General features: G+C 42.0%; 1 protein-coding gene across 6 annotated transcripts in view; it reads right to left on the reverse strand.

The window, feature by feature from the left end:
- LOC138794480 (EF-hand calcium-binding domain-containing protein 6-like) overlaps positions 1-14,641 on the reverse strand; it is an 80,479-nt gene that overhangs the window by 18,348 nt on the left and 47,490 nt on the right. For 5 of the 6 annotated variants that reach the window (XM_069973133.1, XM_069973125.1, XM_069973151.1 and 2 more), the window contains 3 exons: positions 11,137-11,207; positions 8,210-8,289; positions 5,877-5,942 (listed from right to left, as the gene is read on the reverse strand). In XM_069973133.1, the coding sequence (XP_069829234.1) occupies positions 5,877-5,942; positions 8,210-8,289; positions 11,137-11,207 (217 nt within the window). The remainder of the gene's footprint in view (positions 1-5,876; positions 5,943-8,209; positions 8,290-11,136; positions 11,208-14,641) is intronic. The other variant, XM_069973142.1, reaches the window with a different exon arrangement.

A 14,641-nucleotide genomic window follows, 5' to 3' on the forward strand; every position in this document is an offset into this window, starting at 1 on the left:
TCACACAACATATGTTTTGCATAAAACACGGTCATTGTTGCAATTTGCAACAAAGGACGAGATTTATGCAAAACATATAGGGGTGGCATTTATTAAGTCCGGCGTTTTTTACGCCGGACTTATAAATGCCCCCGCAGCTCCGGCGCTACGGAGATTTCTGTAGAAGCGGACTGCCTCTACATAAATCCCGTGCGGGCCGGTGCGCACCGCCGAAAACCTACGCCAGCTGAGGACTGGAGTAGGTTTTCGGCGTATATTTGGGCGAAACGGATGGTAAATCGCGCGGACTCTGAGTCCGCGCCCTCCGTTCCGCCCACTACACGCCCCTTTCCGCCCCCCTGGCGTACTCGGCAGAAAGTGCCGATTTGCGAATATTTTATTCGCAAATTGGCCATTTGCGTATAAAATAATACGCAAATCGGCACTTTCCGCCGAAAATCATCCGTTTGCCGGATGATACATGTGGCCTATATTGTATAGGAATGAATGTAATTTCATCAGGAGCGTATCCACACAGTATATGCTCAGGCCAGGATTCCATCCGGCTGCATGAAAAACTGACATTTCAGTTTTGTGTGGCCGCTATTCATTGAATACAGGCCGCACAGAATATGTCAGTTCACACAATGGAGTGTGCGGCGGTGAATTTGGATGCGGACACACACGGATGCGCCCGCATTCGAATTCAGCAGAAATGAAGATCATCTGACAGGCACTGCAGAGTCAAAGGAAGAGGGACAATATGGGAAAGTGTCATCTGACTCTGGTAACACCTAACCAATTCTTAAGATGATGGGACTGGAAGACCTTTATTTACAGTCATGGACACTGACCAGTTGGTCAAGACAGTCCAGTCATGGAGATATGCTTTTTGGAGGATCATACCCTTGTAAATGCAAGGTAATTTAAGTACATTAAAACGTTGTGGGGCTTATCCAGAGGGAATGGAAAAATCCAGTTGGAAAAGCCCTTAAACCTAAAGTAGTTCAAAGGAAATATAAAGAGTAGCAGATGTGGACCCACTGTGCTACTGAACCAGATTGGCTTTTGGGCCATACCAGGGAGCAAAGTCTAAGGGCCCTCTAGGTCTCTCCCTTTATACCAGGATGTGGAAACTGGACCTCTGCAGCTAGAGAACACCAGGTCACTCCACAAGCATGGTCCTGGTGTGAGTACCAACTGGTCCCAAAAATTAGACAGGGCTGGTGCAAGACAAGGGTAAAAAGGCAGAATGTGAGTAGTTTGCAAGCTGGGTTGTCAATGAGAAAATCAGCAAGGTACCAGGGATGGGACAGCAGTGAAATAGGTCAGGCTTCAGATACAGGTCAGACGGCAACAGGAGAGAATTATGGTACAGAAAGGATCAGACAAGTGTAATCCGAGGAACAGGCTACTCTCAAAAAGAGTGCAGTTTTTTTTAACAGACTTTCCCACTAAAGCTCCTAGGTTAACAGCTCAGTCAGCGATTTCTAAGGGTCCTATTAGACAAAGCGATTTTTAACGATTGACGATAAATGATCGCAGACGAGAGCTATGTGAAATCGTTCACCATATTACACAGAATAGTCGTTAGTTACGATCATTACTACGATCATTTACTCCATCTGATCCCAACAAATAAACAAACAATGTTATATTACACTGAATGATAAGTGAACAATTAGTGAAGGAATGTGTCATTACAGTGAACGATTAATGATGATTTTAGGTTCTATTCCAAAAATCAACGACACACGCATGATTTTTCAATCTGCCTGCATTCACACGAAACGATTATCGTTTAAATTCGCACTATACTTGTCCTGTGTAATAGGGTCCTAACAGAGTTATATATAGTTATAGTGCAGAAGGTAGAAAATTTCTAGACTCACACCTAAGTTTCTCCTCTAGAGGGGTTTGGGATGTTGGGTTGTAAGGGTCTGGGGAGGCTTACCGTGAGCTGTTCTCTTTTTGTATGATTAGTAATTAAGTACTGAATTTTAAGGTATGTAAATTTTTATTAGAAATATAATTTAATAAAATACAGTATGTAGATTTTATTTTTTGGAGAGCTAAAGTTGTAATTTCCCTTTGAAACACTCCCTGTGGCTAATTTTGCTCTGTCAGGAGTCAAAATGGTCTGCTTTATTATAGATTAGGCTAGCTAAATCTTCACCTGTGGGTATCCCACATTTAAAACGTGGGCTATGAGGAAAGGAGGATTCATTAGCCCACTGCTGCTGATAACTAGAGACAAGTAAAATATCATTCCTCAAAATGCAAAAAATGTGATATATACAGTAAGTCTACACATCATGGGAGTGGACTAATTTCTGATGTCTTGAAACACAGTTAGGACTCTCGCAGATTAACCAGTAACATTTTACTGGTACTTTACAGATATTAAGGAGTACTGGGATAACAGAGAAATGAGTAAGATAATAGGGGAAAATATAGTCCCATGCCCATGGATAGACGGGGCTACTCAGGCACACATGAACTCTATTGGGATAGCACTAAAATTATTACAATAGTAATTTGGAAGAGCACCTGACCAGTCAAAGATGAAAAAACTTAGAATGTGGTAGAAGTATAGAGTCTGCAAATGTATAATTCCAGATATCATTTGCTGAAAACACAGAATATAGTACCCATCATTGACTGACTGAGTTTTCTGATTTGCTGTGATCAAATCTGAGAGATCGCTGCTCATTTGCAGAACTTTCAATTGTGCAGCCCATCTAAAATTCATTATTATAGGCCGCACATCCCCTGTCTACAGAGGGTGATGTATAGGCGATAATAATAGTCCCTTTAAGCACAGTAACATGTCTCTAATAAAAGTTTTTTCCATGCTAATAATTCACAATAAATGAATAAAGTGTCTGTGCCATGCATCTGTAATTATTCATGTTCAGTTTAGAAGCTGCTGAATTCTAATTCTTATTTAGTTTCCAAGAAGGAAGAGAAAGTAGACAAATGCATTTTAGGAGGACCTCAGCGGACATGCCATTTCTTAAGTGCACAGAGGAGGCTTTTTAAAATCTGGCAAGAGAGCAGAGTAAAATCCTCTCCCTATTTGGGGAGGTAAAACGTTTCACAATGATCAAATCAAGATCTACTTAAGAGCTGAATTATTTCAGTGAATGTATTCTATAATGAATCAAGTGTCCTTATTTTACACCAATTTTCCCTTTCCTTAAAGAGCATACTGTTATAAAAACTATTCAAGTCTTTTTTACAAGACATTCTATTTGATCTTTGACAGAAGGTAAGATTAGGTTTAAATTCTGTGTTGGTATATATTTTGTTGGAGGATCGACTACTGGGATCACCATCGGAGCCTAATACAAAAGGAGCAGCATTACAAGGCAAAATGCAGAGATCAATTTGGCTTTTTCCTTAAGACACTGCTACTCCCAATTAGGCACTGCCTGGGATTTGCAGTACAGCTCCTTTCACTTGTCAGGGTATGTGCACACTTTGGAATCCTGACTGAACACCCATTCTGCAGCTCGCACTCGCTCGTGGCTGTGCACATCTCAACTGCTCCCATAGGCTTCATTGTATGGTTTGCCAGATTCTGCCATCCGCCCGAAGAATAAGCTGGTTCATGTTTCGAGTGGACGGTGGACTCCATAGAATAAAGCCTTTGGGAGCAGCGGAGATGTGAGTGGGTGCAAGCTGCGGAATCCGCAACTGGATTCCGTAGTGTGCACATACCCTAAGGGTAGTTTTTTGTTTCAAAGAATTCATAATAGCAGACTGCGTAGGACTAAATACAACACAAAACTATAGGGGAGATTTATCAAACATGGTGTGAAGTAGAATTGTCTTCAGATTTCACCTTCTCAAAGAATCTGTGAGGAATGAAATGTGGAATCTGATTGGTTGCTAGGGTCAAATAAGACAATTCTACTTTACACCAGTTTGATAAATTTTCCCCTTTTGTTCCCACACAGTATTTTTGCTCAGTATTTTTCCACCAAAACCAGGAGTGGATTGAAAACACAGAGAGACTACATTTACACAAAGTTGAAATTTAGTGGATGGCCGCCATTTAATGGAAAATAATGGCCGTTATTTTCAACGGTTGTTTTGAAATAAAGGCCATTATTTACCATTAAAGGGGTTGTCCAGGGAAAAAAAGTTTCTTTCAAATCAACTGGTGTCAGAAACTTATATAGATTTGTAATTTACTTCTATTTAAAAATCTCAAGTCTTCTCATACTCATAAGCTACTATATATCCTGCAGGAAGTGTTGTTTATTTACATTCAGAAACAGTGCTCTCTGCTGACATCTCTGGCCGAGTCAGGAACTGTCCTGAGCAGGAGAGGTTTTCTATGGGGATTTGCTACTGCTCTGGACAGTTCCTGACTCGGCCAGAGATGTCAGCAGAGAGCACTGTTTCTGAATGTAAATAAAACAACACTTCCTGCAGGACATACAGCAGCTGATAAGTATGATAAGACTTGAGATTTTTAAATAGAAGTAAATTACAAATCTATATAACTTTCTGACACAAGTTGACTTGAAAAATTTTTTTGCTGCTGGACAACACCTTTAAATAACGCCTATCCACTAAATTTTAACAGTGTGTAAACGTAGTCGCTCTGTATTTTCAATTCACTTCGCTCAATGAGAAGAGCGCAGATAACAGTGATCAATGCTATGCCTATGGCATAGCAATCAATGATCAGTGTAAAAATCAAAGTATTGTACGTACAAGTCCCCCTAAGGGACTTCAAATGTGTAAAAAAAAAAAGTTAAAAACACCAATACACTACCCCAAAGCCCCTCCCCCAATAAAAGTTAAAATCACCCCCCTTTCCCATTATATAAATAAATCATATAAAAATAAATAAATAAACCTTATAATATGTTCAAGGAAAGAAACACGTAGTAGCACTCACCCTTTTCTTCAGCTTAGCGACTTTATTACATTCACAAGTTGCGGGGAGGGAAAGGATTCAGGTGTGTGCGCGTCCTGGGACGGCCGTTTCGGGGATACGCCCCCTTTGTCGACCAGGTGACTTTGTATCCCCGAAACGGCCGTCCCAGGACGCGCACACACCTGAATCCTTTCCCTCCCCGCAACTTGTGAATGTAATAAAGTCGCTAAGCTGAAGAAAAGGGTGAGTGCTACTACGTGTTTCTTTCCTTGAACTTCCGTATACCTTGCCTCTATAGTTTGCACCCCTATCCAGCAGCCACATTCACATCTATTGTCCGGCTATAGACCGATCCACGGATTCCATCCACGTAGTGCATATCTGGAGCGGTGCAGGCTTCTGAATCTTAGGCCTGGTCCTCAAAGGGTTAAAGGTAATCTGTAGTGGATGTTATGAGACCGAGTAAAGCATTCTCCTAAGAGTCGGCTGTGCATTACATACAGGATGTGAGGGTAATTGTGGATGGGAAGACTACTTCCTGATGTCGATATAGTACACTAATAATGATGATAAGACTGTAACTTTGAATTCTCAATTAATATAGTAACTCAAAAAAAGATAATGACTCAAAAAAGACCTTTATTTACCTAGTTACAATAAAATACAACTTTAATTATTCCTATAAAAAATATCTTATTCTATAACTTTAGCCACCAAGAGTGATTTAGAAGAGCTTCACTATAGTGTTTGTATATGTGATTTTTTTATCAGGAATATTTAAAAAAGTATAATTAAAAAGTATTCACACTGCCCATTGACATGTTTCACTGGTGTATGGTGAAACATTAGTGGGCAGGAGCCCGCTCCCCTCCCTAAAGTACACACCTATGTGATGCAGAAAATGGGAATTGACTTACAGAAGACAATAGAGATACGAAGAAACAAATTTATGAATCTCTACATTGATATAATTTGGTCACATAAAGTCTGTACAGAAACTTACCAGGCCAGGTCGCGAGGTGTTCATTTTGCTGAATTCTTGCACCAATGACAAACATGCTTCATTTAACTACAAAACAAGTCAGCGGTTATTGAATCCTGCATTGCTAATGGGTCCTGACCTTCAAAGACAAGTGGCCACAATAATGAGATCTTCTGCTTTTTAATGGCTTTTATTCAACCTTGAAAATTCCTGACAGACTACTAGGTAAGCACAATGCAAACAGAAAGATTATGGAAATAGGGAAAGCGTAGATGTAAACGTACCCTTTTTATATATATCTTACACACCCCATGTGCTATTAATTAAAAATGTGAGTATACTTAGCAACACATCAGATCATGCATCTATATTTTCTTTAAATGTAGTGAAAAAAAGAAAAGTATTTGTTGCTACAGGCAATTCACAGGCATTTATGGCTATGTTCACACATAGAATTTCCATCAGTCTTTTTTTAACCAACATCAGGAGTGGAACTGACAGGGCAAAATTATAATGGAAAGATTTGCACAGCAAATCTGGCAGCCTCTGGTGCAAAGAGTCACCTGCCACTGCTGCTGCCTTTCCCCATCACAGGGGGGCACCGCTGCCATTCTCCCTGAGCGACGAGGACCCCTCTGTAGGCTGCTGCCGTTTGGCCTTCAGTGGTCAGAGCAGCGGGCACAGGCTTCCTCCTCCACGGGCATCAGGCACGAGGATGACCTGAGCCCAGGTATGTGTCAAGCAGGTAAGTGAACGTCAGGGGCCGGGAGTGTGTGGGGTCCCAGGTGTCCATTTTCCGTCAGGGTCCCCACTCTAGGGGGGAGGGGGCTGCTGTACTATATGAGTGCAAGCACCAAAATACATAATATATATGTGTATATATATATATATAATATATATATACAGTATATATATATATATATATATATATATATATATATATATATATATATATATACACACACACACTGTGTGCATGCACTTTATATACTGTAGTCGCAATGGGCGGGCACAGTGTACATGGAGGAGACTGCCACACTGTCACAGTATAAAAGAAGTCTGTTTATATTGCGGCAGTCTCCTCCATGTACAATGTCATGGCCCAGGTGCTGTGTATACAGAACTGCACTGTCCCAGGATATACAGACACTGACAGTTCTCCACTCCTGGCCAACCAAGGTAGGAGGGGTTGTGTTACTGCTGGGAAGAGTAGGGATAGGTACAGATAGAGATAGATTTACAAAAAAATTTAGATTAAATTTTTTGGCCATATCGCCTAGCTCTATCTAGGAGAGATATATGCAGTCTACGATTGGAAGAAGCGTCCAAGCATTAGCGCAGTTAACCAAGAAAAAAATAACTGAAACAAAATATCTTCAGTTTGAGACTGTCAAATGGGTGTGGCTTGCAAAAGGGGTATGACTTATGAAGGGGGTGTGGTATAATAATCATTCAGTAATCATAATCAAGGTTACATGTTCAATTAATCATGATGTTGATTTTGCACATAATTGCCCAGCCCTAGTGTGCAGTTATTGGCTCTCATAGTACATCAATTTGCATCCAGTAGTAACTTTCACATAATACCCATTGTACAATGTACCCATTGTACATTGCGCCTTCTCCCTGGCGTACACCAGGGCCGCAATAATGATAAATGTCTCCCTATGTGTTTAGTAAGGTTTACCCCTTTTGTTGGTAGGAAGAGGTGTGTTTAATTTAAAGGAGAAGTCCCGTAAAATGTTTTATTAAAGTATTGTATTTCCTTCCAAAAGTTATACAAATCACCAATATACACTTATTACGGGAATGCTTATAAAGTGCTTTTTTCCCTGCACTTACTACTGCATCAAGGCTTTACTTTCTGGATAAAATGGTGATGTCACAACCCAACTCCCAGAGCTGTGCGGGCTGTGGCTGCTGGAGAGGATGATGGCAGAGGGATGCTCAGTGTCCCTCAGTGTCCCCCTGCCATCATCCTCTCCAGCAGCCACAGCCCGCACAGCTCTGGTAGTCGGGTTGTGACATCACCATGTTATCCAGGAGGTGAAGCCTTGATGCAGTAGTAAGTGCAGGGAAAAAAGCACTTTATGTGCATTTCCTGTAATAAGTGTATATTGGTGATTTGTATAACCTTTACAATACTTTAATAAAATTTTTCACCAGACTTCTACTTTAACCCAATTTGATCCTTTCTGTGACACCAAGGCCATAGGGCTGTGCAGACATCTCATTTACATGTAGCCAAACCCAGATCATATATTTTTTTATAGGACAGTTGATAAACATGTGTCACGATTGAACTAGATACACTAGTCATTAGACAAAAGTATAATTATTTCTTATTACTTAACCTTTTCTTTTATGGAGTAGATGACTTCCTCAAAGCTTTTAACAATTTTGTCATTAGAAATAGTTCCAGCTTTACCATTTACTGAAAAACAATAAAAGCAATTATTACAATTCTAATTATATTTGCTCTCATGAATCATTAGTTCACCACAGTAGTGTGTAGCCTGGCCTGCCTCCTATGACCATTTATAAAGTTGTTTCTATTTAAAAAAAAAAATATACAGTATTTTCCTGCGTATAATACTACTTTTTAACCCAGAAGGTCATCTTATACGCCAGGTGTCGTTTTATAGGGCAGTTGCTAAACAACTTTGGAATCAGACTGGAGAATCTGCAGCCGCTGCATACGGTGCGGGGAACTCAAAAATGTCCATATCCCCGCCATATGTGGCAAACATATGAAGGGCAGAACAAGCTACAGGCGTCCATGGTATAGAAAAAAGACATACTATAGAGTGCCGCTGTGCCCAGAAAAACACATCTCTTTCACTGGTCCCCCCCCCCTTGTATCCTATCGGTATTACTGTACCTCTCTGCCTCTCAGATCCCGCTGCTGTCTGAGGATTTTTATTATTTTTTTTATTTGGTGTGTGTTGGAAGATGGGTAGTCTTATACGGAGAGTATAACTGGAAAAGTTAGGGGGGTCATCTTATACGCCCAGTCGTCTTATATGCCGGAAAATACGGTAGATTATGTTGTTTGTGACTCCTGGGCCAAGTACTGCATAATATATGGAGGAAGAGGTTCACTAGCATTTCATCAATATGGACCACCAACTCTTCTTCAGACTGGTATGTGACATTACTGGTCACACATCATTCTCCGGTGTTGTCTCCTACTTGCCATTCATGGCTGTTTCTTTTCAAGCTTGTGATAAACTTATGTGAACAGTACTGACAGTTACATTGTTTGAAACACATAAATCAAAATTACTTTAAGAAACGTCTGACATGTCATAGAGACGTCATATGTTTTGATTAGTGAGTGTTACATCCAGTGATTCACAAGGGGAATCTTCTCTGTGTCGTTCACTTTTTTTTTTTTTCTCTTAACCTGTCTGGGTAATCTTGAAGTCTTCTCCTGACTATGAATCCTCTCTCCAGAATCTGCCAGAGAAACATTTTGTAAGGTTCCAATATAGTATAGTCCCCTCTGTGCAGTCCCCATGTAGTATCAGGCCTCTCTGTGCACCCCATGCAGTATGAGACCACTCTCTGCTGCACCCAGTTAGTAAAGAGCCCTATGTGAAGTCCATATAAAGTATCAGGCTTCTTCGTGCATCCCCAATATGGTATCAGACATTCCATTATGTGCAGCCCCCACATGTAGTATTAGCTTCTATGTGCAACCACCATATAGTATCAGTTTCCCCCTGCAGCCCCCATATAGTATCAGTTCCCTCCTGCAGCCCCCATATAGTATCAGGCCCCACTGTGAAAAAAAAAAAGAAAGAGAGAAACTCTCACTCACCTAGCTTCCACTGTCTCCTCCAGCATCTTGTCTTCTTCCCCGCTCTGTGCTTCTCTGCTCCGTCCCACAGTGACATCAGTCAGAGAGCGCTGGAGCATAGAGGTAAAAAGAGGCCTCGAGTGATAGACAGTGCGGGCCAATAGCTTCTTTTGCCGTCAGTCAGGACGCCCTATGTAACTATACACATGTAATTAAATATGCTTATAGTTAAAGGGGTTGTCACAACACCCAGTGTCCTGTTTCAATTCATGGGGTGATGCACCCTGTGTAGTTGCACACCCCTAAGGCCAGCCCTGCTCCCAGTATGTGTCTCTCTTGGTCACATGGCACAGAGCTAGGTGGTAGATTGGTTTAGCATTTGAGTGTTCAGACCCTCACTGATCAAAACTTTAGGCATGTCTCTTTCTTTTTAAGGTGATTGTACTCATTTAAGAAACAGCCAAAGATGATAAATGAAAAGTTAGACTTAGGGTGAGTTTACACCTACAGGATCTGCAGCAGATCTGCAGCAGATTTGATGCTGTGTTCAGTTATTTAAATGAAATCTGCTGCAGAAAATCAGCTGCAGATCCTGTAGGTGTGAACGCACCATTAAGAAGCTTTTCAGCAAAAAAATGTAGGATAGACCATCAATAACTGTTTGTTGGGTTGCTGACACTTGTTGCCCTAGTCAAAGTAAATGCGTGCTGAATAGAGATGAGCGAACCTGGAGCATGCTCGAGTCCATCCGAACCCGAACTTTCGGCATTTGATTAGCGGTGGCTGCTGAAGTTGGATAAAGCCCTAAGGCTATGTGGAAAACATGGATATAGTCATTGGTTGTATCCATGTTTTCCAGACAACTTTAGAGCTTTATCCAACTTCCGCAGCCCCCGCTAATCAAATGCCAATCGTTCGGGTTCATCTCTAGTGCTGAATCATAGTAAACCATCACAGCCACCAGAGAATAAATGGATCCTTCTACTTCCAGCTCCATCCACTGTGTATCACAGGTGCTGTGGCTCTACTAAACAGATGACCGTTGTGATACTGATCACATAGTATACTCTTTTCTGTGGTGGCTGTTAAAATGTATTGGGCCAAACATAGAGGCGTACACAGGAATTTAAGAACAAATCTACACCTTCTCAGAGCAGGTATACATTTGTATCATGATTTACGCCTGCGAGCGGTTGCAAATCATAATAAATCTGACACGAGAGAAGGCCACGCCTCCTCCCCGCCTTGCCGCCCCCCCCCCATTAGGCAAGCTGGGGATATGGCTGGCGTGTGTCATGGAAACGGGGCAAATCTGCCCCTCTTCTGTGGTGTACACCAGGGACACATCTTGATAAATCTCTCTCAAAGTGTTATGCACAAAGGTGTTCACACTAGCACCGTATGAACTCTTTCTTAAAACTCTATATTGTACAGTACATAGTAATTGCTTTTAGAGTGTATAAAAATAATAAATTATACCTGGAAACTTTATTCCCAACTTTCTGTAAAGAAAAACAGCAGGTATGGCAGACCTTGTTACATTTTCAGTCCTGCAAACAAAACCACACAGTGATTGAAATAGTAAGTGGACTCTTTTTCCTGCATTGCAGCTGTTGGCACTGTAGTCATTTTCCTTGTGTGTACTCCATTAGCCTAACAGCTGTCTGTTTGCCTACTGTGTTCATTTCTTATCTTATTTTTAGTCTGCTTTAATTCATTAATTTAGCTGTCATAATTGCAAACACGGTTACAGTAAGATCATCAAGCACTTACATAATTTTTCCATATATAACATCTTACACTGGTATGAGGTCTCTAAAAAGTCTTCTCCGAATTCTTTCCCTCACAGGATTTCTATTATATGAAGTACTTTTTAACCATCAATAATCTATTTAGCTTTTCTCTTGATTTTTATTTAGCTTTTTTTCCCCTCTGGAGTACAGGTAACTCTATTCAACCATTTTCCTAATTAAATGTCATTTTATTGCTGTGTAGCAAAGATTTTAGCAATGACATCTATATTGTGAGTACTCAGGGTATCTGCTGCTTTAACAAACCTTTTGACATGTCCTGGAGACGTATCAAAAGTTTTCATTGGTCAGGGTCTGGGCGTTTAGATCCTGACAGATTGCTTCTCACCCTTCTCTCTGTCTGTGGGACAAAGACCTTCTTGATTATGTTGTAGTGGACAGGGTAGATCACACTAATGCTGCGTTTACACGAAACGATTATCGTGCAAATTTGCGTGATAACGGTCGAATTCGAACGATAATCGTAAGTGTAAACGGATCGTTCCGTGCAGATCGTTCCGTGTAAACAGTCGTCGCAAAAGTCCGGCCACCCGCAGCCCGGCCCCCTGCTCATCCACAGCACGGCCCCCCGCTCATCCGCAGCCCGGCCACGCATCCTACAGCCACCCCCGCCGCTCCGATCGCCACCCCCGCCGCGGCCACGAGCATACCTTACCTGCTCGGCGTAGGTGTTCGAAATTCCCGGCTCCCCTCTTCAGTGCATTGATTGGCTGAAGAGGGGAGCCGGAAATTTCAAACAGCTCCTCTTCAGCCAATCAGTGCTGAAGAGGAGCACTGATTGGCTGAAGAGGAGCTGTTTGGAATTCCCGACTCCCCTCTTCAGCCAATCAATGCACGGCAGCACTGATTGGCTGAAGAGGAGCTGTTTGAAATTCCCGTCTCCCCTCTTCAGCCAATCAATGCACTGAAGAGGGGAGCCAGGGATTTCGAACACCCGCTACGTCAAGCAAGTAAGGTATGCTCGTGGCCGAGGCGGCGGGGGTGGCGATCGGAGCGGCGGGGGTGGCGATCGGGCCGGCGATCGGGCCAGCGGGGGTGGTGATCGAGCTGGCGGGGGGGGGTCTGCGGATGAGCGGGGGCCGGGCGGGGGGCCGGGCTGCAGGCTGCGGGCGGGCGATCTTAAAACGATCGCAAAACGATTTTTCCGTACGATATATCGTACCGTCTAAACGCTGATCGTTAAACCGTTACTCCAACAACGTTAATCGTACGATCGGGCCAATTATCGTCCCGTATAAACGCAGCATTAGGCTATGTTCACACAATGTCAAAAATAGAGAATAGGCACAAGGCTCTGTTATTGCCACAATTCAACTGACTGCAATGACAATGCATTGAAGTCAATGTAAAGACGGATGTCCATTGCGCACAATGTATTGAATAATGGAATTTATTAACGCGGACGTCAAATTAATGTTCATGTTCATTATTTTCGGACGTCTTTTGCAAACAGAGGACAGTTTTTCTTTTGTCATCATTCTTTCTCCGTTTTTACTAATAAATTCAATGGACATTTCAATTAACCCTTTCCCGCACGAGGACGTAACTGTACGTCCTTGCGCGGGTGCGGGCGTTCAGAGCGGGGCCGCGCGGGGACCCTGCTCTGAACCGCCGCGGTCCTGGGTGCCGCTTGTAGCCCGGGACCGCCGGTATTAGCGGGCACGGTCCGATTGCCGTGCCCGCTAATACAGTAATCAGATGCAGCTGTCAAACATGACAGCTGCATCCGATTACCGGATTCAGCCGTTCCCTGGTGTCTAGTGGAGGAGATCGCTCCTCCGGGTCGTTATCCCGGAGGAGCGATCTCCGTAACTGAAGCCGGCCGGGGACTCATCCAAGATGGCGCCATCCCCGACTCGGCACTCGTTTGTTATCGGCTGCAGCAGCCGAAAGCAAAGGAGTGCCGATCTCATTGATCTTTGCTGTATATCTATGCAGCAAAGATCTCAATAAGAGATCAAAGTGTATATACTAGAAGTCCCCTAGGGGTGCTTCAAGTATATGTGTAAAAAAAAAAAAAAAAAAAAAAGTATTGTTATAAGTAAAAAGCCCCCTCCCCTAATAAAAGTCTGAATCACCCCCCTTTTCCCAGGTTATAAATAAAAGTAAATAAATATGTTTGCTATAACCGCGTCTGTAATCGCCCGAACTATTAATTAATCACATTCCTGATCTCGTACGGTAAACGGCGTCAGCGCCAAAAAAATCCCAAAGTGCAAAATTGCGCATTTTTGGTTGCATCAAATCCAGAAAAAATTTAAAAAAAAGCGATCAAAAAGTCGTATATGCGCAATCAAGGTGCCGATAGAAAGTAAACATCATGGCGCAAAAAATGACACCTCATACAGCCCCATAGACCAAAGGATAAAAGCGCTATAAGCCTGGGAATAGAGCAATTTTAAGGAACGTATATTTGTTAACAATGGTTTGAATTTTTTACAGGCCATCAGATACACGAAAAGTTATACATGTTATATATCGTTTTAATCGTAACGACTTGAGGAACATGCATAACAAGTCAGTTTTACCCCAGGGCGAATGGCGTAAAAACACATTCCCCCCATTTTTTTTTTCAATTTCACCACACTATGATTCCTAAACCCTTTCTCTGATTTGGATGTGGAAACTCTCATATTGCAGCTGGGAGTGTGCACTTTCAGCCCATATTATATATATAATTGTATTTCTGAACATGTTTTTGTAAACAGCTAAAATAACAAAACTTGTGTCACTGTCCAAATATTTCTGGCCCTAACTGTATATATGCTGCACGTGACCACTGAGACTGGTGATTGGCTTCAGCTCCTATGAACAGAAAAATAGGGTGGTATTCAGTCCTTATGCGGTGGTCACACTATGGCGGTAATATTGGTCTGTATATAAAGTGTATATAGAGTAATTGTATGGCGGTTACTCTATGGCGGTAATATTGGTCTGTATAGAGTGTGTATATAGAGTCATTTTATAGCGGTCAAACTATGGCGGTAATATTGGTTTGTATATAGTCATTACGTAGTCAAACGTCACTCTGGCGTTTATTGGTCTGTATATAGTGTGTATATATACGGTCATTATGTGGCAGTCACTGTATGACGGTAACATTGGTCTGTATATAGTCCTCATGTGGTGGTCACTCTGGCGGTTATATTGGTCTGTATATAGTGTGTATATAG

This window comes from Dendropsophus ebraccatus, chromosome 1 (genome assembly GCF_027789765.1).
Source record: "Dendropsophus ebraccatus isolate aDenEbr1 chromosome 1, aDenEbr1.pat, whole genome shotgun sequence".
NCBI classification, from domain to species: Eukaryota; Metazoa; Chordata; class Amphibia; order Anura; family Hylidae; genus Dendropsophus; species Dendropsophus ebraccatus.